The sequence below is a fragment of the Pelodiscus sinensis genome, chromosome 2 (assembly GCF_052426305.1).
Source record: "Pelodiscus sinensis isolate ZL-2025 chromosome 2, ASM5242630v1, whole genome shotgun sequence".
In the NCBI taxonomy this organism is placed as follows: Eukaryota; Metazoa; Chordata; order Testudines; family Trionychidae; genus Pelodiscus; species Pelodiscus sinensis.
In genome coordinates, this window is record NC_143053.1 from 121,145,377 (window position 1) to 121,170,557 (window position 25,181).

Consider the following 25,181-nt stretch of genomic DNA (forward strand, 5'->3'; position numbering starts at 1 on the left):
ATGGTACAGCTAACCAATTATTTTGTATTTCACTATTTTAATTCTTGTTTATGTGTGTATTTTCCCCAAGCTAACTGCAGTAGCACTAAGGAGTATTTGCTACATTTGACTTACTGCAGTAAGGCTGATACCTCTGAAATCTGAAGTATTGTGAGTATACGTGACTGCCACTATATTAAACATTAACTTTTGAACTTAATTATTTATTTATTAACTTAATTATTAACTTAATTATTTAATTAAGAGAATTATTATACGTGTAACAATTTTCAATTTAAATTTAATTTTCTTCAACTATTATCTTCTGATTATTGCAAAAATAATTTTTACTTTTAGAAAGCACAGTCAATCTAGTTTTTAAATCTGCAGTTGGAAGGGTCTTATTTTAAATGAAACATGCTTTTTTCAATGAGAAAAACTTTTGTGATGGGAATACTAAAGAAAACTGATGGCTATTTCTAGACAAGTATTAAGAGGGATGCTTAATGTATAAGGCGATCAGTACACTTACATTTCAGGGTCACTGGAGAGAGTAATGAGAGCAGGGACAACTCTCTGAGCTACCAGAGTTTCATGTACCCCCTTCACCAACAGCTGAGTAGTCAGAGCAGGGAAGTATCACAGGTGATGCACGGAAAGAGCGAGCACAGTACCATGGGAAGAAGAGTGGCACAACCAAGAGAAAGAAAGAAAAACACAAAAAGCAAACCAAAATTAGAAGCTAAGCAAATACAGCTACACTAGCGCTTTATATATGCAGAGGTCTGAAGAAAGCGCAGGTGGTCTGGCAGTCAGTTCAGTCCTGATGGACTGTCTAAAGCTGTTCAAACAAAGTCTCTTGGTCTATATATTTTGTAGATTTTTTGCTATTTTGAAATTCAAATGACCACCAAAGGAAACAGTCTAAGTTGTAGGTTATTTGTCAGACTGCAAACAATTTTAAATACCAAAGTGATGCAAATTTGAGTCTGTCAATTCAAACAAAATTGAATACAATTCAAAGTCAATGGGATTATTTTTCATAGCTAATACGATGGGCAGGTGCAAAATGAACAGCTTTGCCAGACTGAATGCAATTTTCAAACACTAAACTGCAGCTGTGGGACCACTATTGTTAAAAACTGTACACTTTTTAAACTTGGCATAAGAAGCACCTTCCCATATGCCACTAGGCTTTCCCCAATATTTTAGGAATTTTTTTAGATACCAGATCCATTAAGTGGCACATAATGAAAAATTCTAAACAGCCTAAAATTGTCTTTGCTGGTCCATGAAAGTAAAAATCGGATAGCTAACTATCAGATTTTCAAATACTTCCCAATATGAATATGTAGATGTACTTACTGCAATAAATCCCAAATTAGAATGTGTTGTGTATAAATACTTCTTCCTATGCTCACAAATATCTGGAAATCTTTTCAATTAAAAGGTCATTACAGGGCATGTGACCACACCTTAGTTCCTTTTTTCTAAACTAAGTATGCTGCTTGCTTAGTAAGATTTAATTTTTGCAAAGTAGCAAACAGCAACCTCTGTAAAACTGTTCCATAAATGACCAATCCCAAAATTTCCTCAATGATTAACCAAATAGGCATTTTACTTGCATCATTTAAAAGGTGAAAGTATTGTGATTTTTCTTCTACCTTGTACCTCATCTAAGAAAATCTATGATTTTATCTATTACTTCCAGTGGCATATTAGCCACTGGGTTAACAGGGCCTGTGCACAAGGGTCCCTGCACACTCAACATGCCAGCCCAAAAGCTGAGTCAGGGTTCTGGGGCTTACACTGCTCTGTCCACCCAGCACACAGCTGGGGAGCACAGTCAGGCAGTGAGAGCTTGGCCCCACTCTGCCTGCCGGGTGCTGTAGTTGGGGAGCAGGCCTTACCCATCCCCATACCTGTTCCCTGGCTGGAGGTGAAGCAAGCCCTGGGTTCTGACCCTATTTACTTAGCAGGAGCACCACGGTAGCAGGGGTACTAAAGGCAGAGAGGTGGATAGGGACCTCTATTTGCTTTGGCCTTAGGTCCCACAAAACCTTACCCCACCCTGGCTACTTCATAGTATATAAAATGCAGAATGCTAAACTGTACCTACTGGGCAAGCTCTAACACATCTTCTGAACGTTTCAATAATCAGGTGGGTGAGGAAGTTGGTCTAATCAAAGATATTATCTCATCCACTTTGTCTCTCTCAAAGAGCCTGGGACGGACACTACTACAACTACACTGTATATTTCAACTTCTATCAAGTAGCAAATTACAAGTCTTGCCTTTACCAAACGAACAGTGACACCAGAGCATAAAGAAAGGACACGTGGGTATAGGGCAAGTTTAACTATTTATAGCATACTATTAAAGCATAAGCGGCGAGGAGTCCTGTGGCACCTTATAGACTAACTGAAGTGTAGGAGCATAAGCTTTCGTGGGCAAAGACCCACTTCGTCAGACTTCAGTTAGTCTATAAGGTGCCACAGGACTCCTCGCCGCTTTTGCAGATTCAGACTAACACGGCTACCCCTCTGATATTAAAGCATAGTGTGTTTCTAACCCTCCATTAGAGCCTATTTCTGCATTTTGGTGTTTCTCAGTTCTTAAGTGCCTAAATTTGAACCATCTTATTTGCTGCTTTCATGGAAATGGAATTAAAGTATTTAAAATTAAAGCTTCCAGATATAGACGTCTAAATTTTATTTTGAGAATTATAATTATTAGGAGACATTACATTTTTTCTAATTAGTATGTATTTTTCTAGTTGGGCTAAAAATAAAACTAAGTTACTACTTGGAATATGCTAACAGTACACTGGACTCCACCAACATATAGGCTGAACCTCTGTAGTCCAGCAACATCTGTGATCCAGCATGACTTTAGTTAGCCGGATATCCACTTAACATGGGTGTGGCCAAGTTTCCCACAGTCCCATAAAGTGTTAGTTCCAATTTACCCCTAAATGTCTTCCAAGGCTGTGTCTACAGAACAGCATTATTTCAAAATAACTGACGTTATTCCAAAATAACAGTCTGAATCTACACAGCAAACAGTTATTTCAATATAATGTTGAGCTGGAGGACTTCTTGCTCTGACTCCTGTAACCCTCATTGTACAAGGAGTAGGGGAAGACTTCCTGCTGTGTAGACAGCGCCAAAAGACGAAAAAAGCTATTTTGACTTAAGCTACGCAACTGACATAGCTCAAGTTGTGTAGCTTATTTCAGCTTTAGCCCTGCTGTGTAGACGTGCCCTAAGAGCCCAAGAAGCAGTGGGAATGGTGGTGTACACCGCAAAGTGTACAAATGTTTTTTATGCTCTATGTACTTATTTCCTCATGCCAATACAATTGAAATATATATCAACACTAACACTAAAACTCCGGTCATCTGAAGAAGTGGGCTGTGCCCACGAAAGCTCATGCATGATACAGTAAAACTCCGATGGTCCGGCATCTGACGGTCCGGCACCATCAGGAACCCGGAAGTGCTCCGGGCAGCCAGACCATTGGAGCTGCTCTGCCCCCAGCTTCCCCGATTCAGCCGCTGCTAAAACTGACCAGCGGCTGAATCGGGGAAGCTGGAGGCAGAGCAGCTGGGGGCGCTGCCGGGTAGGTCCCCTAGCGCTGGCCCTGGGTGGCACCCGCCCACCCCAGACCCCTCATAGCCCCCCCTTCCGATAGTCCAGCATATTTGATAATCCAGCACCCCCTGGGTCCCAAAGGTGCCGGATTATCAGATGTTTACCGTACCATCTACATGTTTTGTTAGTCTATAAAGTGCTACCAGACTATTTGTTGTTGTTTAAGTTTATTCTGTACAGACTAACTCAGCTTCAGGGGGTAGCAGATATAAAGAAAGCTGATAAGCCTTGGCTAGGTGTTAGCTTTTATAAGGTGCATCATCAGTATAGTCATAATTATTATGTAGCTTTGCAAGCACTGTTCCATTTATTCGCTTCAGTGAAATAAAAATAGAGAGAGACCTACTAGCTACAATATTGACCTCCCGTGGTTCAGCAAATTCTCTAGTTTGGCACACATTATTAGATCCTGAGGGTGCTAGACTAGAGATGTTCAACCTGTATAGAGCAGCACTGTGCTTTATGATCACAGTGAAAACCCCAGAAGGGAAACTGAATTAGCAGTGTGTTTTGTTCAACTTCTATAGGATGATTATGCAGAGATTTCAATAATACACTATATTACAATATGTGCACTATGCCCATAGTCCCTACACAACCTCAATTTTAATCATCTACTTTGGCTTCTTTGCCTATACTCTTTCCAGTTCAAAAATTATAAATTAACTCCTGTTGAAAACACTTCTCTGGCTATATGGCTACTTTTGAGAATCCCTCTTGATCAGACTCTGAAGTCAATGGTGAAATAGAGAGAAGATTGGCTTTCCCAGTAAGTGCAGTAGTGTAAGGCTTAAATCCTATATTTGTGAGTGTTTTTATACATCTATTGAACAGTGGTGGTAGAAGTGTGGAGCTTAGATTCCATAAATAATTCAGGATAATTTTACAAGTTACAACTATATAGAAAAGTGACTTCCTGCACTGATTATTATCCATTGGGCAGAAACATGGAGTTTCTTTAATCTAAAATTTGATGATCAACACTAAAAACAATCCCCCAAAGCACAAACTGGATGTTTTCAAGTACACAATAACATTAAATACTTATTATTTTCATCATTGACTGTGAAGTCAATTGAAAAGCATTGAAATGCTCATCTTAAATACAGCTCTTCAAATTACCTTTAAGCAATTGCCAGTTTGTTGAATTAAGATTAACTACTTTCAGTCAGTGTTTAAGATGACAATTTTCCCATTTAATATGTTCACTTTTTACTTTTAATTTCTATAATGTATAAATATGACTTTCTTTACCAATTGCAAATTTTTTAAAATAAAAGTATTAAGGAAATGTACTAATGACAAGAAAATTTGTGACTGACATTATTAGGGAACAGAAAACATGATCACAATTTGAGCAGAAACACTGCCAGTAAAATGTATTTTCGAATGAAGGAAAAAGATATGTTGATTTTTTATGATTTATATTTGAATTATAACTGTTCCTGAACTAGAACCTATCACACAGACCAACAAAGTTCATAACCCAACTATACATAAATAGTGTTCAAACCAGTGCCAGTCAAATTTGGGTTAACATTCAAAACTGGAAGTTACTGACAAAATGTTAACAATTAAAAGCACAGAAATAGCAGAAAGGAGGAAGCCAGATAATATTCAGCATATAACACAATACTTAGAACTGACTTTGTTTTAATTTCTTTATAGCGGTCATAAATATGTCTATTTATACATACTAAGCCTAAAGAGATGCAGCACAAGACTCTCAATCCAAGAATGCTAAGGTTGCGGACGCTATGGTGGCTTTAAGTTACTTTTGTACTCTCCCAATACTGGACTATTCTAAGGGCTCAGTGTAACTTGAGGTCTGTCCAAGTTGCAGCATCCTTTCAAGGCTGTTCCATGGGACACTGCACTGCACAGCACAGAACCTCTGCAATACTGCAGCAGTGGTTTGGCCCCTTCTAGCAAGTTAAGACAGTATCTGCAGAAGGCACCTTACTGTCTTCTGCAGTGCCTTGTGTGGAGGGATCATAAGAACGTTCATACTGGATCAGACTAAAGGTCTATTTAACCCAGCATCCTGTCTTCCAACAGTGGCCAACGCCAGGTGCCCCAATGGGAGTGAACAGAACAGGAAATCATCATGTGATTCCTCTCTTGTCATCCATTCCCAGCCTCTGACAAACATTCCTACCCATCCTGGCTAATAAGTATTGATGCTCTAATGGCCAGAATCAGGGCTTCGAGGATCCAGCCCTCCTACACAAAGGACAGGTATTGGAGCAAAAATAAAGATCTCACTACAAATATTTATGTGAGCATGCGATATCTACTTACATGTTTCTGAGATTTAGGAAAAGGTGATATAATTAGAAAACAGTATATTTTTTGTTTAGCAGCATAGGCTCTGCACTTCATGAATTATAGCAGGGAAAAAATGTCAGACAATACAGACTGTTCAAAAATCACTTATTTTGTCCTTTATTTGTTGTTTGGAAGAAACATTACAGTTCAGGATGCAGCCTTTTATAACGGAGGTCGTCCAAAGATGTTGCCTAGGGCGTCTAGCAAGCAAAGAGGAATAAAGCTCCAATATTCCAAAAGCTAAGACAAGGAGAATGGTTGCATAATATTTTAGACTATCTGAAAATGCTTTAATGATGGGAATGTCTAAAGTGGAAAAAGCACAAACTGATTAAGTCATTTAACCAAGCTTGCACAGGCTGGTCTTTAGACGGTCCCCCACTCCCCCCGCCCCCAAACCAGTAACAGGGCTTCCTGGTTCACCCGTAGGACTATTTGCTAACGTAAGGTTCTGTTGAGTTCTAAAGCATCATCAGTACAACAGTGATCAGAGGGTGGATCCTTACCACAGTTATGAGTTCACCGTTCTAGGTGGATTCATAACCCTACTCAGTACAATACATTTAAGACCAGTGTTTCTGAAAGTGGGCTGTAGGCCCACTTTAGGAAAGCTGCTACTAAGCCCCTGATGCTTTGTTTTCCTAAAGGGACCCTAGCCACAGAGCCTCTCAGCTCCAACAGAGTCTGATTCACTGTTTCCAGCCAATGCGAACTGTGGAAAGCTTCTCATGGCTCCCCTGGCTGCAAACGGCAAACCGGAGCCAATAGGAGCCATAAAGATCCGTGGCTATAGCCCCTTTAGGTAAACAAAGCACAGGGACCCACTAGCTGCTTTCCCAAATTGGGCTCACAGCCCACTTTGAGGAACACTGATTTAGACCAAATGGAAAAGCAGGAATTGCAGGGGTATAATTAAATAAAAATATGTCATGTAGTAAAACAAAGCTTTTTTGCTACTTGACTTTCATTAAACGGGTGGGGAGAGTATTAATAGAAGCATTATTTTGGCTAGTGATGAGATAGTTATATTAAAACATGGTTATAATTTAATTTTTTACTACTCAGAGCAGATTTAGACTCTGATTCTTCATCTGGATCCAAGTGTGGTGATCTCTGTCCTCATGTGGTACCCCATAGTAATATACAGGTTGACCCTCCCTAGTACGGCACCCTTGGGACTTGACTGGTTCAGAATAAGAGATTTTTCCAGACTACAGGAGGTCAATATTATCTAGCAGCATTCCCAACACTTCGACTGCTTACTGAGCTGTTAGAGGACATTTAGGGTAAACTACAGAACAGAACAATGAGAGCTAGGACTGGGGGCTGTAAACAAACATTATGGGACTGCAGGAAACTTGCCACGCCCATGAAAAATGGACATCCAGAATGATTTTAGTTAGCTGGATCACGGATGATTCTGGACCAGAGAGATCTGCACTAGAGAGGTTCAACCTGTATTACAAAGACAGAGTTGAAGTACCGAAGTCTCATGCATAAAGAATAAGTGCAATTATAAAGAGATAAATACACTTTTCAGATCCAGGAGGCACAAAATCCCTGTAAATTCAGCAACTGAGAAAGATATTTGGGATTTCCTATCCTGTATTTCTTTTCTTCTGATATTTTTAGATTTGATGGCTAAGGACATAGTAAACAAATTCAGGCAAACTTAGTGATTCTATAGAATATCTATGAATTTGCACAGTATGGAAACAGAGGAGAGCTCACAAGAGTTACTCTGTAACTTCATATGACAAATATAAAATGATAAAGCAACATATTATGAATACTATTGACTATGCATATTATTTTCTCTCAATGTCAGGCAATGATAGAAATTGGCTTGCAATATAATTCTGAAGCCTTAGAGTATAGGAATGAGGCTCTGAATATAGTTAACCTATCAGTGAAATAAGTGTGTTCAAGTCCCAAAAAGAACAGATCAACAAGTCCAAGATATGCATGCAAAGCTTACATATAGACTTATGCAAGCCCATTTCCTAATCTGACAAGTTTAAAACTGGTTTGAACACAGAGTTGAGCACTGAAATGATTTCTCATATTCAAATCAACAGTTTTCAGCATGCAAAGATGAAATTTAATACCAAAGACAATAGCAGAACAAAGATGAATACACAAATTGCTATAAAAATGTCTTGCAAGCAGTTGATAAAACATCAATATTTAATTAACTTGAATATGTAACAGAGGCAAAACCAAAAGAGTACAACACATTGCTGCTCCATCACACAGTACACAACCTATTCAGACACGTCAGTTGATCACAATACATATGTTTTCAGATACCAATATGATTTTTTAATACACATAGTCTAAAATTGCAGTGTAACAGTTTTGATAATCACTTACCTCAAACATTCTAGCAGCTGTGCAACGAACAAGAGCTGAAGTATGGACAACTCCATACCACAGTACAGTTAACAGCAGCTCATGGTATGCTGGGTTTGCACTAAAAGAAAATAATAGTCAAGCTAACACTAAGTGTAGAGTGGGTCTGATTATAAATTGCGAAGACAGTCTACAGTAGCATACAGAAATGTGCACTCTTAAACACTTAAACTTCAAAAACATTCATCGTGCAAGCCTTGTTTACAGTCAGCTTTACTGATTGTGGAAAAATGGGCTGTATCATACAATTAAGTCTTTGAAAAGAAATTTCAGGAAAACTTTAGGTTATGAACAATTTACAACGACAAAAGCATTCAAGCTACAGAAGGCGCAAAAATATTTACTGAAATATTCAACTATAGAATAGATTCTTGTTTAATCTTACAGTAGATACTGCATTAAACAGAGTAGCTTTCTATACTAATCAAGTAAACCTGATTTATATCCCTAATTCACTTGATCTTTTGTTGCAATTACACTTACAGCTGACAGTACATTATGAAAAATTTTAAACCATTTAAAATCAATTCTATGTTATATACTTTACCCCAGTTCCACAAAAGAAGCCTTCAGGCTATCAAGAGGAGCATGTGATAATGAAAGCATAGTCATCACGTCTTCTAAGAACCCAACTAATAGTTTGCGGTCATCTTCCTAAAAGAAAGCATGCAATGTGAATTTTAGTTTTATAGGTTATGCTGTGAAGTCACTTGAAAATTTAAATTTGAAGGCAAGGACAACACAGAATGGATAAAGTAAAATTTTAATTGACTAATATCCCTTACCTTTAACTATTTATTTATTCATTCTAATATTCATAACCAAAGTAAAACCATTATTTTAACAAACTCAATGAAACAATTTAAACAATATCCAACTATTTTTCATAGTTTCTGAATTTTTTTGTCTATTTACCCATATCCCTTTCAAAATACATGCAATAAATGTCTTTCCTTCAGTCTCTACATGCATGCACAGATTAATTTTTAACTTGAAACAGTTCCGACTAAGACTTGCTCTTTAATTGCCTTTTCATTAACAAAAAGCTAAATTAATATGCTTTGGATTAAGCAATATTAAGTGTTCTAATTAGGTATCAAGAATATCTTACCTTCTGGCCATAAGCATGTACTAATCAGTATACATCTTTCATTACATACAACTCCCCATATTTAGACCCTCACCCCATTACTGAGGATGCAAAGCCAAGCTCTGAAAAGCTGGGAAAGACCAGAATTATGTTTTTTTTAATTTGCCTCCCAAATACAGAGCTTTGTACAGATACAAAATTTGTATCTGCATCCACATTAGTATCCATAAAAATGAATCGTGGATATCTGTATTGATCTGTGGATTTGAAAAAATGTACAGGGTTCTACATGCAAAATCTGTATCCACAGACACACAAATAAGTTGTGGCTATTCCACATTCACATCCACAGATGCGGATACCTGCAGATCTAAAGTGGATATCTGTAGATTTTCACGGCTCTACCCATATACATTCTGATACAGCGCATCAGAGAATTTTTGTTGGATGATCAAATAATGAGCAGCTATTCAATATTTTGTTTTCTTCTCACTATTCCATTTATGGTGCCAACCTTGCTCTGAAGACAGAATTATTAATTTGCTTGTGGACTTTTCATGGTGCTCAGTCCTGTAGTACCCAAATGTTGACCATCTGTCTTTCCCTTGTGGGGAGCTGATGAAGAAGAGGTTACTTACCTCGTAACTGTAGTTCTTCGAGATGTGTTGCTCATGTCCATTCTGATTAGGTGTACACGCGCCACGTGCATGGATTCCGGAGCTTTTTTCCCTTAGCAGTATCCATAGGGCCAACAGGGAGCCCCCTGGAGTGGCGCCGGTATACCGGTGCATATATACCCCTGCTGGCCCTCCCACCCCTCATTTCCTTCTTGCCGGCTCCTTCCGAGACGGGGAGGTGGGTGGGATGCAGAATGGACATGAGCAACACATCTCGAAGAACTACAGTTACGAGGTAAGTAACCTCTTCTTCTTCTTCGAGTGCTTGCTCATGTCCATTCTGATTAGGTGAGTCCCTAGCCGTGTCCCCCCTCTGGAGGCGGGGTTGGAAGGTGACTAAGTATTATCTTGTTATTGTGCAGAACACAGAACTGCCGTCCTGACAGCAGCATCCTCCCTGGCCAGCTGCGTGATTGCATAATGCTCTGCAAAGGTGTGCACTGATAACCAGGTTGCTGCCCTGCAGATCTCCAAGATCGGCACGCAAGCCAGAAACGCCGCCGACGTCGCCTGGGCTCTAGTGGAATGTGCAGTTATGCGCAGCGGTGGTCTACCCTCGCCCTTGTAGCACAGTCGAATGCAGGAAGTAATCCACGAGGATATATGCTGCGTCGAGACTGGCTGACCATACATCCTTTCCGCCACTGAAATAAACAATTGATTTGACTTACGAAACTCTCGTGTCCTATCTATATAAAAAGCCAACGCCCTCCTAACGTCCAGGCAGTGCAGAGCCTGTTCCCTGGGCGACGCGTGTGGCTTGGGGTAAAACACTGGCAGGTAAATATCCTGGGACATGTGGGAGTGTGAGACCACCTTGGGAAGAAACCCCGGGTGTGGACGCAACCTCACCTTGTCTTTAAAAAACACCGTGTAAGGTGGTTCTGAGGTGAGAGCCTTAAGCTCAGACACCCGCCTGGCCGAGGTAATGGCCACAAGGAAAGCTACCTTATAAGACAGATGTGTCAGGGAGCATGAAGCTAGGGGCTCGAACGGGGGCTTCATAAGGGCAGTCAGGACCAGGTTAAGGTCCCACGCCGGTACCGTAGGCCTCTCATATGGCATCAACCTGTCGACTCCCTTTAGAAACCTTTTAACCAAGGGGTTGGCAAAGATAAACCTTTGCCCCCCCCCCCGACGTGGAAGGCCGCTATGGCCGCCAGGTACACCCTTAGGGAGGCTGTGGCCAGGCCCTGTTTCCGCAGGTGGAGAAGGAACTCCAGGGCAGTCGGAACCGCCCCTTCACCTGGAGCGAGCGTCCTGCCCTCCAGCCAGGAAGTAAACTTCTTCCACATAGCCTCGTAAAGAGCTCTAGTGGACGGCTTTCTACTTTCTAAGAGGACCTCCTGGACTGCTCTAGAGCAGGCTCGCTCCGTCACTAAGAGCCACTGAGGAGCCACGCTGCTAGGTAGAGAGATGGAAGGCTCGGGTGGAGTGCCATCCCGGCCTCACAGCTCTGAGTGATTAGATCTGGCACTAGGGGTAGCCTGAGTGGGCCCTCCACAGTCAGATCCAGCAAAGTGGTGAACCAGTACTGTCGAGGCCATACTGGCGCTATCAGGATGGCCCGAGCCCTGAACCTCTGCACTCTGAGGAGTGTGTCGTGGATCAGAGGGAATGGGGGGGAAGGCATAGAGTAGGCCCCTGGGCCTGCAGCGCATCTCCCCAAGAGCCCTGACCGTGCCCCATGTACGAACAGAACTCCCCGCACTTGGCGTTGCTCAGGGTTGCGAACAGGTCCAGGCGGGGAAACCCCCACCTCTGGAAGACCTCGTGAAGTACATCCCCCCTTAGCACCCACTCGTGCGCCTGGATTGAACGGCTGAGCCTGTCCGCTAGCCCGTTCCTGGTTCCTGGGAGGTGAGACGCCTCCAGGAAAATGCTGTGGGCTATACACAGTTCCCATAGATCTAGGGCTTCCCGGCACAGGGGAGAGGAACCCGCCCCACCCTGTTTGTTGATATAGAACATGGCCGTAGTGTTGTCTGTCAGCACCGCCACCACTCTGTTCTGTAAGTGGGGAAGGAACGCCCTGCAGGCCAACCTGACCGCCCGCAGCTCCTTGATATTTATATGGAGGTGAGCCTCCTCCTGTTGACCACGTACCTTGTGTCCTGAGGTTGCCCAGGTGAGCGCCCCATCCCAAGCGTCCGTGACCAGCTGCACAGACGGGGACGGCTTGGTGAATCGGACCCCCGCACACACCGTGCTCTCGTCCTTCCACCAGTCCAGCGAGCGCAGAATGTCCTGAGGGATAGTTACCACCGCATCCAGCGGCGACCTCAAGGGGTTGTGCGCTACCTTGAGCCACCCCTGCAACGGGCACGTGCGTAGCCTGGCGTGTTGGACCACGTAAGTGCCCGCCGCCATGTGGCCTAGCAGCCTCATGCAGGTCCTCGCCGTCGTAGTCGGGAACTCCTGCAGCCCCACTACCAGCGATTGAATGGTCGAAAATCTGTCTTTCGGTAGGGACGCCTTGCCTACAGGCGAGTCCAGATGGGCCCCCACAAAGTCTATGACTTGCGTGGGCTCTAGCAGTGATTTGGCCTCGTTTATGAGGAGGCCGAGACCCTCGAATGGAGCCCTGGCCCTCGAGACATGGTCCAGTACTTGTTCTCAAGACTTGCCCTTTATGAGCCAGTCGTCCAGGTATGGGAACACTTGGACCCTGTGCCGCCTCAGGAATGCGGCTACCACCGTCATAAATTTGGTAAAAACTCTCGGGGCTGTACACAGTCCAAAGGGGAGGACCGTAAACTGGAAGTGGTCCTGTCCCACCGTGAACCGGAGGAATTTTCTGTGACTTGGAAAAATTGAAATGTGGAAGTACTTTAAATCGAGAGCAGCATACCAGTCCCCCTTTCTGAGCGATGGGATGATGCAGGCTAGCGTCACCATCCTGAACTTTGTCTTCCTTATAAAGGTGTTCAGGTTTCGGAGGTCTAGTATGGGACGCATACCCCCTTTTGCCTTGGGTACTAGGAAGTAGCGGGAGTAGAAACCCTTTCCCCTTACGTCTGGAGGCACCCTTTCTATGGCCCCTAGCATCAACAGGTTGGACACCTCCTGCCGAAGGAGTGTCTCGTGAGAGGGGTCCCTGAAAAGGGACGAGGTTGGGGGATGGGAGGCAGGGTAGGAAAGGAAGGGGATAGTATATCCCTGCTTCACCAGGTCTAGGACCCAACGGTCCGACGTGATCTTTAACCATCCCTGGTAAAATAGGGAAAGATGGTCCCCAAAGGGCGGACAGATAGGCGCTACTGGTACTCTGCTCTCTGGCGTACCTTCAAAATGAGGGCTTAGTTTGGTGACCGGGAGACGGCCCTGAGCTTCTCTCGGAGTCTGACCGAGGGCCCCTACGCCTGCCTCTGAAGAGGTCAGGGCGGCTATTGTTGCGGCCTCTCCTGCAACCCCTGTCGTTGTTCTGCCCCCTTCTAGGGTAGGGTCTAGCCTGGAAAGAGCGCCTCTGAGGTGCTGGGGTATGTATCCCTAGCGACTTCAGGGTTGCCCTTGAGTCCTTCAGACTATGCAGCTTGGAATCAGTCTGCTCTGAAAACAAGGCCGGCCCCTCAAAGGGCAGGTCCTGGATAGTGGTCTGCACCTCGGGTGGGATGCCAGACACCTGCAGCCAGGCACTACGCCTCATCACCACCCCTGTGGCCATGGTGCGGGCTGCCGAATCGGCTGCGTCCAAGGCCGCCTGGAGAGAGGTACGCGCCACTGCTTGCCCCTCTTCCGTCAAGGCCCTGAATTCCTGGCGGGATTCGGGAGGAAGCTGGCTGGCAAATTTCTGCATCGATGCCCATGTGTTAAAAGCATAACGCCTCAGCATCAGTTGCTGGTTAGCTATACGTAGCTGGAGGTCCCCCGTGGCATAGGCCTTCCGGCCAAGCAGGTCCAATCTCCTTTGCCTTCGGGGTGGGGCCTGGAGGCCCTTGGCACTCCTTTTGCCCAGCGGCCTGAACCACTATGGATCCCGGAGCTGGGTGGGTAAAAAGATACTCATGCCCCTCCTGGGGTACATAGCATCTTCTCTCGACCCCTTCTGGGTCGGTGCAATAGAGGCCGGCATCTGCCACAGGGTTTTAGACGGCTTGTCCACCGTTTTATTCAGTGGGAGCGCCACTCGACCAGGGCCTGCTGCCGCTATGATGTCCACCATCGGATCTAAGTCCTCGTGAACCTCCTTGTGCTGGACCGCAAGATTGACTGCCAGCCTTCGGAGCAACTCCTGGTGCGCCCTGGAGTCCATAGACGGGGGCTGAGGTGCGGGGTCGGCCAGGGCCTCGTCTGGTGAGGACGACAAGAAGTCCCTTGAGGGGATTGCCTCCTCGGTCATCTGTGCCCCTGGTTCCCCCTGGCCAATAACCGGGGGTCTCGGCCCTGACGCCATGGGCGAGCCACCTCCAGGCAGGGGGGCTGTCAAGGGGGTGGCAGATGGGGTGCTACTTCTTCGAGATGACCCCGCTGCCGGCCCCGTAGGGGGAGGCCCCTGGGCCTGATGGTATGCCCAGGGCGTCCAGAAAGCCCACTGGGGTTGCCCCTGCGACTGCTGCTGGACCATAGGCTCCCGGTGAGATGATCTGACCGACGAGCGGGGCCACGACCTATATGAGGGCCCGGTCGAAGCCACTGACTCAGCCTCCGACTCCGAAGAGTACTCTGATGCTGACCAGGGAGGGGCCGATGAAGCCTGCACCCTACGTTGTTCTGCCATGGCCGATGGCTTGCCCCTGTGCACCACACGCGGTGCCGGTGGTGGCATGAGTGGAGGCCTTTGCTGCGGCGGTACCGCGCCCGGATGCATCTGATAGGCCGGTGCGTACCCCTCCGGTGCCGTCACGTGCATCGGTGCCGCGCTCTGCTGCTGTGCTCCCAAGGAGTAAGCAGGGATCGGTGCCGGGAGAGGCATCAGCGTCGGTGCCGTGCGGGGCGCCTGTTGCGGCACCGCAGGTGGCGCGTAGTACGGTGCGGGGCCCTGCACCGCCCAGGGAGCCGTCTGCGGCACCGGACCCTGCGCCGTCGGCGTTGCGAGCCCACACGCTCCCGGAGTCGCTGCTGGTGCCGTCGGGAGTGGGCCCGGGGTCGGTGCCGGTGTTCGTTCCGGCTCCGGTGCCGGTGTTCTCCCCGGCACCGGGGGAAACTGCTGCTGCTGGGCCGAGGCCTGCCCTTCGCCCAGAGGGTCCCACGACCTGGCCCTGTCCTGCTGGGGGGCACTTGAGGCCGGCGCCGGCGCGGTCCGCTCCTGCGGCACCGGGCCCTCCCCTTCATCCACAGCCATGTGAATGAGGTCTCGGGCCGCCTCAAAAGTTTCTGGGGTGTAGGGCCGACGGACCTCTCCTAGCCCCACGGGCTGTCCAGGGCTCTCGCCCTTGTCCAGGCTGTGCCTCTTTCTAGAGGACTTAGAAGAAAGGTACCCCTCCTTAGGGCGCACCTTCTGGGTACTCCTCTCTGCCGAGCGTCCCCTCGAGCTCTTGGAGGCCCTCGGCACCGGTGACGGCGATCTGCGCCTCGGTGCCCTGCTGTCCGACGGTGCCGCCGTCCGTGCGCTGCAGGCAGAGTGAGGCCGCTCCTCGCCCTGAGGCTGCAGTGCCGAATCCATTAGCAGGAGTTTCAGCCGGAAATCCCTCTCCTCCTTAGTCCTGGGCTTAAAGCTGTTACAGATAGAGCAGCTTTCAGCTCGATGTGCCTCGCCCAGACACTTTAGGCAGTCAGAATGAGGATCTCCGCAGGGCATAGGCTTGGAGCAGGAGGCACAGGGTTTGAAGCCCTGGGGCCTTGGCATGCCCTCCCCTCGCGGGAGGGTTCCACTGCTCCCTTATCTAAATAACTATTTACAATACTTAACAACTACTTAACTAGATAAGAAACTACAACTGCAAACTATAATACAACGGATAAGAGATAAGCTGCTAAGAGATAGGCAATAGCCTGAAGCACTGCTCCAGCTACCGACACGGGCGGTAAGAAGGAACTGAGGGGTGGGAGGGCCAGCAGGGGTATATATGCACCGGTATACCGGCGCCACTCCAGGGGGCTCCCTGCTGGCCCTATGGATACTGCTAAGGGAAAAAAGCTCCGGAATCCGTGCACGCGGCGCGCGTACACCTAATCAGAATGGACAGGAGCAAGCACTCGAAGAAGAACAAAGACTAATGTCACAAGTTTCCACTAATTTTGGTGCCCAACTCAAACACCTAGGACCTGTTTTTTTTTTTTTTAAAAGAGTAGAGTACTTAGCATTATACAATACTTAATATATTCAAAGAACAGTTTTTACTGATTTCAGTGGCAGTGCTCAGTACTTCTGCAAATAAATTTCACTACCCATTCCTCTGGGTCTCAAAACAACCATCCAGCAAGTGGGAAACAAAATTAGCGGCCACCCGTGAAGAGTTAAAAAGTTGCCTAGCATCAATAAAAGCAAAGAAGCTTCTACTTTGCATGTGCAAATTGAGATGTTTCAAAGGATTATTACTTGGCCAAATTTTGAGACAGAGGGCAAAAAGGCACATCCTTGAAAGGCTACTCCACTCCAAAGCTCCGATGCTAGGGCTTTTCAAATGAAATGTCACCTGATTTTTTTTTTTTTAATATGGGCAAAACAACTAGATTGAACCTCCCCTGTCTGGCACCAAGGAATTTGCTAGACTAGGTCAGGTCAAAGCCAGCTTCTACGCTGCCACCGACTGCGGGGCTGCACTCCTGGCTCCTGTGAGGCTGTGCTCTGCAGCTGCTCTGCCACTTCCCCTGAGTGCCCCTCATCCCTGGTCCTCTCCCTCTCTAAGCTTGAATGCCACAAATCAGCTATCTGGGGAGCTCTGGAAGGGTGGGGTAGGAATTCCTGAGCACAGGGCCTAGCTTCTCACTGAGTGCTCCAGCCCTGGTGCACCCATGAATGCCAGATCACAGATGTTCTTGGACAAGGAAAGTTTAAAGACCCAACCTGTACTTTCATTCTTGCAAACGTTTTGGTTGAAATTTAAATGAAGAAGTCTGAGGCAGACAGACATTCTAAATGAGAAATATAAGCGCAAACAGCTAATAGTTCGTAGTTATACGCAACTGAAAACAGAGTCTTATAATGGGAATTTCTGGACAACTTTAATAATATACGGTGTTACCAACTCCACCTATATAATGTTTCTGAAAACTATACCTTAAATATTTGGAACTACTCCGATTTTTACCAGCAGCAACACACCAAAGCAACTAAATAATTCGTCAAGTATTTGGATAATAGAAGTCTGATAATTTGAATCAGTTTGCTGACTTTTTGCATTAACTTGATAGACAGCAAGCCTATTTTGACTAGACTGAAGATAGAACTAGCCTACTCTCAACATTCTAAAATAAAAAAAATACCAAGAAATCCACAAGAATGGTATTTGTTAGCATAAGCATAACAGTGCTATATAATATTAAAGTTAAGCACCGTCCTAATAAATGTACTTTTGCCTTGTGATCCCAGGTTTTGGTGGACAAAAGTTACTTTTTTCACCTCAACACTGTAAAAGAACATTACGGCAAAGTTTTTATGCTGCAAAGGTTTTAAATTTGGATTTTACAACTTTTCCCTAACATGGGAGAAACTCAGTGAAAAATGAGACAGTCATCCAATAATCAATAAATAGAAAAGTGACCTACAATAATGAAAAAAATGCACAAGTTATGATAAACCAAAGATGCCACTGGAGCAGATCTCATTCACTTTGTTGCAAATTCACAAAAAAAGAAAAAATGCCTACTGTAGTCTTTAAAGGTAATCTGTAAAGGTTTGCTTATTATGTATAAATAAAATTTGAAAGGGGTTCTCTCTCTCTGAAGAATATCTGTACTTATTTCAACCTTAATTATTTCAAATATGGTCCTCAGTTTTCTAGAGTCCTTTTAATGAATGACTCATATGTTTTAGGAGAGTTTCTTAGTCATTAGAATGATGGGATGTAATCCTTAAGGGTACATCTTTCGACAGAGGGATGTAAATTAGACACTTCAAAATTGCAAATGAAGCCGGTATTTGAATTTCCCATGATTTATTTGCATAATCATGCCATGGTGCTCTTTTGAAAAAATGCTATTTCGAAAACAGAAGCCTTTTTCAAAAGATCCTGTAAACCTCAAAGGTTTACAGGATCTTTTGAAAAAGGCTTCTATTTTAGAAAGAATCTTGTCTAGACTGCGGTTTCACTTTCGAAATAGCGCTTTTTTGAAAGAGTGCCATGAAACGATTATGCAAATAAAATATGAGAAATTCAAATCCCGGCTTCATTTGCAATTTCAAAGTGTCTAATTTACATCCCTCTGTTAAAAGACACACCCAAAGAGACATCTTTTGGCTCAAATACTTTAGTTAAAGAAAGGCCAACAAAATACCCAGAAGATTTCTAGTTTATTTGAAGGGGAAAAATAAGTCAAAATTTTACTACCTCACATGGTATCTGTCAAATCTAGACATCCAAGCCTCTTCTACACTTGAAAAATTTACAATCCCTCCTTCCCATGGCTTTATCCACTGATTTAGCTGACTCAATATTTGTATAAGTGGAAACCTAGTGTGGGGGGAAAATATCGCTCTCAATTCAATTTGTTTTTACAACTGTTTTGACCATACCTGATTTCAGAACTGACTAAATGACTCTATATAATGTCCATTTGAAAGTCTTGTGTATGTTAGAGCTTTCAATGCCAACATTAGTTCATCAGAACTGTGATGACAGACTAGCATTTGTTATGGGAAAATTTCCCCACTGCAGACATGGCCACAATCACCTAAAAGTTTTCAAGGATAGAAAAAAATCCACATTTTGAAGGTTAAAAGAAAAATACCCTTATTTTGAAAATAAAATCTTTCAATTCTTTTATACATCATAAAGCTGAGTAAGGCTAAAACATTAAAATGTGTTTATCGTCAAACAAAAATAGGATGGCTATCCAATTATAAATCAATCTTTATCCAGAGAGTAAAGATTATTGGGTTTTTGCTGTTTATATCAGAAATCATCTTAGACACTTATCATGGTAACCTGTTCACCCTCTTTTACAGTCTGAAGTTTGAATGTAAACTAAAGAGCTGTAGAGTGAGTGCTACATTTTAATACCGATATGTTTTTTAAAAGTCATTCTTACCTGAATATAACATGTAAGGACTCCTGTTGCATAGATGGGAACTGTGGCTTTCGTTAGTACCCCATTCCCTGCTGTGGAATCTAAAGTCATTGATATATCGGAAAAATTTAAAAACAAAACTCCTTGTCTTACAATTAATTATTTTTGAGCAATATTACAAAATTTCACCTCTAAGAGTGATTCACTAAGTTTACATGTTCAGCATTTTGACAGGGTACAGAGAGTACTACTACATTTGAGATCTATGTTAACTAAACATTCTAAGCTTGACAGATGAAGAACAATGGAGAAATACAGTTCCTACGCCAAGGAATTCACTAAAAATTCCTCCTGGTGCTCATGCCAGTTCAGCATCACCATTGCAATCCTTAGTGCAGATGGCTATCTTGTCCTAGCAGACATTTTCAATAATGTACCTATATAATTAGGCACATCTAATCAAAATAGTGCTGAAAACAGCTGCTAGAATCAAGGAGTCATCTACATTAGGTAACTCAAGAGTGGTACTGCTAAACTGGTATTTGTAGTTGAGACATTTGGGTATGTAGTTCAGTAGCAGCATTAACAATTAACAATTAGTTCAGTAGCAGCATTAACAATTTATTTTAAAGTGCACAAGAATGTTCGAACAGGTCAAAATGTATTTTATAGTTCTGGCTACAGACTCATATCAAGATGTTAAAAAACAGGTGTCTAAAATTATGCTTAAATCCTTATTTAGTAACCTACATAAGTGACCTAATTTTCAAAAGCACTAAGCTAGTTTCCTTTTGCCTTTCAATTACAATAGATAGTATTATAAAATATTTTCATTTAAAAACATAATTAAGGCAGCCTTGACAATTTAAAATGAATTCTATTTTCAAACAAACTTCTGATTAGACTGTTTTAATGTTAATCACTTTGCGTAAGTCTAGACTACATGCCTTTGTCGCCAGAGGCATGTAGATTAGGCTACCAGGCATAGGAAAATGAAGCGGCTATTTAAATAATCGCCGCTTCATTTAAATTTACATGGCTGCCGCGCTGAGCCGACAAACAGCTAATCAGCTGTTTGTCGGCTCAGCGCGGTCGTCTGGACGCGCGGGTGTCGACATCAAAGGCATCCTCATTCCAGGAGGCATACCTGGGTGGTTGACAAATGCCTTTGATGTCGACACCCGCGCATCCAGACTACCGCGCTGAGCCGACAAATAGCTGGTCAGCTGTTTGTAGGCTCAGCGCGGCAGCTATGTAAATTTAAATGAAACGGCGATATTTAAATCGCCGCTTCATTTTCCTATGCCTGGTAGCCTCATCTACATGCCTCTGGCGACAGAGGCATGTAGTCTAGACGTATCCTGTCACAGATAAATTCCAGAAGCAAGTAATTTCCAGTTTTAGGTTTAGGCTAAGGTTGATTTTTATTAATTTACTCATGCTACTCACCAATGTTTTCTTCAGATAGTCTCAAGATTTCTTGGAATTGTGGTTTTACCTAAGGAATGGATAAAATTTATGAAAATCTGTAACAGGTGTTATTTATATATAAAAGAGATAAAGGCCATATAAACAAAAATTTGAGAGACTAAAAATTTCCCCAAGTTTTATCAAAACTCAAGGGAAGTGTGAGCTCATGTACCCAAGTCTTATACTGAGTACCTGATACCTAATGAGGGGGGAAAACACCTTCAATCATTGACTCATAAGGCTGAAGACACTCGGCAATGTGGAGACACTCCGCAAGCTCTATTCGATCTGCACATTATCTCAAAAAATTATGCTTCCTGCAGAAATGGTGGCAAGCGGAGGGGGGAAGAAAGGGGAGAGAAAGGATTCAGGTTTTACAACCCACTACATGCATATACTGGCTCATTTCCCTGAAACTTCTCCAATTTTTTCCCCCAGCTTGTGATGACAGCTTCCAAAAGGCTTTACATTTAGGACTCATGTCCAAAAGTGATTTTAGAAACTAGAATTAGACTTGTCTATGGAGATACTTGTTATGGCTCCACAATACTTGTGTCAGTCTTTGCAAATGCTTCTTTAAAAGATAGAAATAAATTCAGCGCAAACATTTACTATAAAATATTTTCAAAGACTATTTTTTCAGCTGATCTTTGCATCTCTAAAAATGTTACTGAAATAACACTCAAAATAATCTTCTGAAATATTCTTTGTTGATGTACAATGGCCTTTCATTCCTTAAACACACCGATCAAAGAGAATACTTATTTTAAAATCAACCATCAAATAACAAATGAAGGAAGGACATGTAGATATATGTGAATAAGTTTTGGCACTAAGATGTACTGAATAACACACTACAATAAAGGATTGAAATTAGGCCAGAGTCTGCAGCCCAATGTGTCCACCAACCAAGAGAAATTAAAGAGTAAATGGGCTCTTCCCTATGGAAGTCTGAAATATCCACCTATAGCACGGACAGAGAGATATCATGAAAGGTCTGAGCACCAAATGGACTCCAAGATGAGAGGAGAGAAAGAAGAGATTGTGGCCAAGAGAAGCTTTAAGACATGCAAATGAAAATGTGTCAAGTGATTTTTGACCCTGGAATGACATATTATAACCCATGTGTGACGGGGTGCCGAGACCCCGCACTGAGCCCAGGGGGGCGAGCGCCTTATTGATGCTGCTGGGGAGCGCCTACTGGCCGTGCGCCAGATGCTCCCGGGCCGTGGCGTGGCTGGGGAACGCCGGGGTGGCCGCCGGAAGGGGGAGGGGTGGATCACCCAGCACGCCAGCGTTTAGAGCGGGACTTACGCCGATGATGTAGGAGGGACGCCTGGCCGGCGTTCGGGGGTGGCAGGAGCTTCAAAACCCGTCTGGGCAGCGAAGAGGGGGCAGGGCAGGCGAGGGGGAGCGGACCCGCCAGAAGGGGGGTTGGCGCCCGGAGCCGCCTCGCAGGAGAGACCAGAGGGTGCCGGTAAGGCTCATCACGGAGGGGGGAGTAGCAAACAGGGGACGAGGGACTAGGAGGAGAAAGGAAGTAGCCCAGAGCAGGGTGGTGAACCAAGCCCGTGGGTTGGCGCGTTTAGGGTCGCAACCCTGTCAGCCGGACTAGGACTGCGTGGCAGTCTGAGTCCTTAGGGTCCTGGGCTGGGGCCCGCAAGTGAGGGCGGGCTCTGACCCCCCTTTCTCCTCCATCTTGGGCGGAGACCAAACTTGGCGAAATATATGGACAAGTGACTAAAGTTGTCAGCCAAAAAGGGCTGAGCAGCCCGGCTTCAGAGGGCCCGACGTCCCAAGACTGGGTAAAGGGAGGGAAGGACCGGGGACGACGGACCCACCCCCTGGGGCGCGGTCACACCATATCTCATGTATTCACATAATGTAAATATGATACTGTTTATTAAGTATTCCTATATTTAACTGACCTAAGCGGATACAGAAGAACTCTATTACCTTAGTGTTTGTGAAAATTTTCCCGAATGTCCTGCAGAGCCGCCAGAAAAACCTGGAGAATTCATGGACACAGGCAGTTGAGGCAACATTGATTTTGCCAACTATTTCTATAAGCTGTGGTAACCTAAAAGAGAAAAAGTAGCAGCTCATTAAAAGTTACTCTGCATGTTTCTTCTCTGTGATTTCACTTTACCCCACAAACTGATTTAACTTTGCACAGCACTGACATTTCTGATCACTGTCATTTCAAATCCCAATAATACAACAACATTAACACTCTTTAATTCGCTTAGCTTGGGGGTGGTGGAATACTATCCCATCAGGAACATCTGGCACTTGAAATTTCAAATACCCCCCCGCCTTTTATTGTGCATTACCATAGTCTGTAAGGGTCTTAAAATGCAAGAATACTTAGTTCCATAATGCACAGAGAAAAATTTTAATTTTTAGGTACAAACAATATTCATCTAACAACACATTAAAGACTTGTTTTTCCCTGAGCAAATCAGAAAGAATGGAATGCTAGGATTTTTAGTATGTGAAGTAAATGTAAATGATAGTTAGATATTGAAAAGAACTTTTTCACACAACTGTTTAGAAGCCACAACATTTTTGTATCACAAGGAATGAAAGCCAGGTACACTCACAGTTGATTGACAACCCATAGCAAAGTCTCCCAGCCTGTGGTACCCTCAAGTTCCAATTGATAATCGTAAAGCTGCAGCAGCACAGCTAGCTGCTCACGGCTTCCAATGATAGTAGCCACATCCTGAAGAGGTGACACAGGCCGAGGGAACCTAGTCACTGTAAAGGCAGAAGATATAACCATATGTTAAAAAAGAGCAAATGATAATCTTGATGTAATGTTAATAAAAATAATAATTATTAATTTGAACTTCTACAGCATGTTCCATCTAAGGCTAAGTGCTTAAAGAAAATAAATAAGTCAAATCTAAGTCTTAAAAGTCAGTGGGGATTTTCCAGACAGGGAAGGTGGTTGAAAGGTATGAGATATAGGAAGAGAGACCAGGAGGTTCTCCAAAGATCTCATAGCAAGTTTACGGAGAAACAAGAAATAGAAAACTGGCTCTCTTTATTCCCAGTACTATGCATAAAATCACAAGACTATTCCCTTTTTAATATGAAAAGATGAATAGAATGATTTGTTTTTGATCATTAAATGTTTGATGCCCAAATTCATCAATATACAAAACAAAATACGGCAAACAAGGAGAATTCTGGAGACAAGCCTATGACTAAGACAATAGTTTTAACATAATGGTTATAAACATTAACATTTTTATACAGAATCCTAAACATGTATATAAGTGTACCCTGAAAAAAAGTTTATGCCCAAATACATCTGTTGGTCTTTAAGGAGTCTCAGGACTCCTCATTGTTTTTGCAGATACAGACTAACATGACTACCCATCTAGACTTCATAGGCTAGTCCTGGGAGCTATTGATGTGGTTACATTAAGGGAAATTCAAACACCTCCAGAGATGTACTACTTATGTAAATTTGTAGCGACACAACATGAAAAAGTGGGAGATTTAAAAAAAAAAAAATTCCCTGGGTTTGGAAACCTAAAACCACAATGGTAAACACAATGTTACATAAAGCTACAAAGTTTACATTACAATTTACACAGTTTATGTCTACATAAGAAGCATACACACTCACACATTCCAACTAAAATAGTTTTATCTGTCCCTACAGAGTTTCTAGCTCCCTTCCCCTGCTATATATTTAATATCAATTGATGATGATTTACCAGTTTACCTTTGCTTGGATTCTAGAAAAAGTGTTCATAGTATTTAATGAACTAAGTACCTTCTATTGGTGGCACTTCACCTTGGAGTTTAGCTTTGCTAGTAAAAGGTGCATTCTGTAGTACCAGTGAAAACAGTGATGGAATCAAGGACTGCAAAGCGGAAAGATACATGTGTAGCTTATGTTCATCCAGCCCATGCTCTCCTTCCTGAAATAAAAGTATAAGACCTTTTAAGTGTGTTCATATTTTTTGCTAGTTTAATGGGCACACAATTATCTGTCCCCTATCACCACAGTATCTTAGTCTCTCTAAAGGATGTTCAACAGAAATACTCCTTGAACACTTCTATACCTGCAGGAGCAAAAGAGCAAGACTCATTACGTCACAATATTTGTGTGTGCAGCTACCTGCTAGTGTTAGAAAAAATAATATAATTAAGTGTTGTGTTTAGTTCTGAACAGCGATTAGGTTCCACAGTCATTCTTATATTCCGAAGGATTAAGATTCATATTTAAGGTACAGTATCTATAAGAAAGTTGCATCCCTAAATTCACAAAACTACTCATCAATAAGAGAATTCAAAAATACATAATCTGCACTCCTGAGGCAAGGAGTGCTTCCAGTTTTGCTATTTATTTCTTGACAATGTTTTTATTTTAGTATTATCCATTTTGATTACTTCAAATCATTTAACTTATTGTTTCATACCATTTCCACTAAATTTAAGAGCAAA

General features: G+C 43.4%; 2 protein-coding genes across 8 annotated transcripts in view; both read right to left on the minus strand.

Annotated features, from left to right (window-relative positions):
* RELCH (RAB11 binding and LisH domain, coiled-coil and HEAT repeat containing) overlaps positions 1 to 25,181 on the minus strand; it is a 123,905-nt gene that overhangs the window by 26,218 nt on the left and 72,506 nt on the right. For 4 of the 7 annotated variants that reach the window (XR_012901714.2, XM_075921382.2, XM_075921385.2 and 1 more), the window contains 8 exons: positions 24,508 to 24,655; positions 23,321 to 23,477; positions 22,674 to 22,797; positions 20,697 to 20,745; positions 19,269 to 19,348; positions 8,920 to 9,026; positions 8,334 to 8,433; positions 512 to 594 (listed from right to left, as the gene is read on the minus strand). Coding sequence is in view for 6 of the 7 variants with exons in the window: in XM_075921382.2 (XP_075777497.1) it covers positions 512 to 594; positions 8,334 to 8,433; positions 8,920 to 9,026; positions 19,269 to 19,348; positions 20,697 to 20,745; positions 22,674 to 22,797; positions 23,321 to 23,477; positions 24,508 to 24,655 (848 nt within the window). In the remaining variant the exon portion in view is untranslated. The remainder of the gene's footprint in view (positions 1 to 511; positions 595 to 8,333; positions 8,434 to 8,919; positions 9,027 to 19,268; positions 19,349 to 20,696; positions 20,746 to 22,673; positions 22,798 to 23,320; positions 23,478 to 24,507; positions 24,656 to 25,181) is intronic. The other 3 variants (XM_075921383.2, XM_075921386.2, XM_075921384.2) reach the window with 2 other exon arrangements.
* LOC149525330 (uncharacterized) lies at positions 9,052 to 11,828 on the minus strand. The gene is given in 3 exon segments (XM_089775909.1): positions 9,052 to 11,260; positions 11,263 to 11,586; positions 11,819 to 11,828. Coding segments are annotated over 3 exon segments (1,104 nt in total). The 3' UTR covers positions 9,052 to 10,490.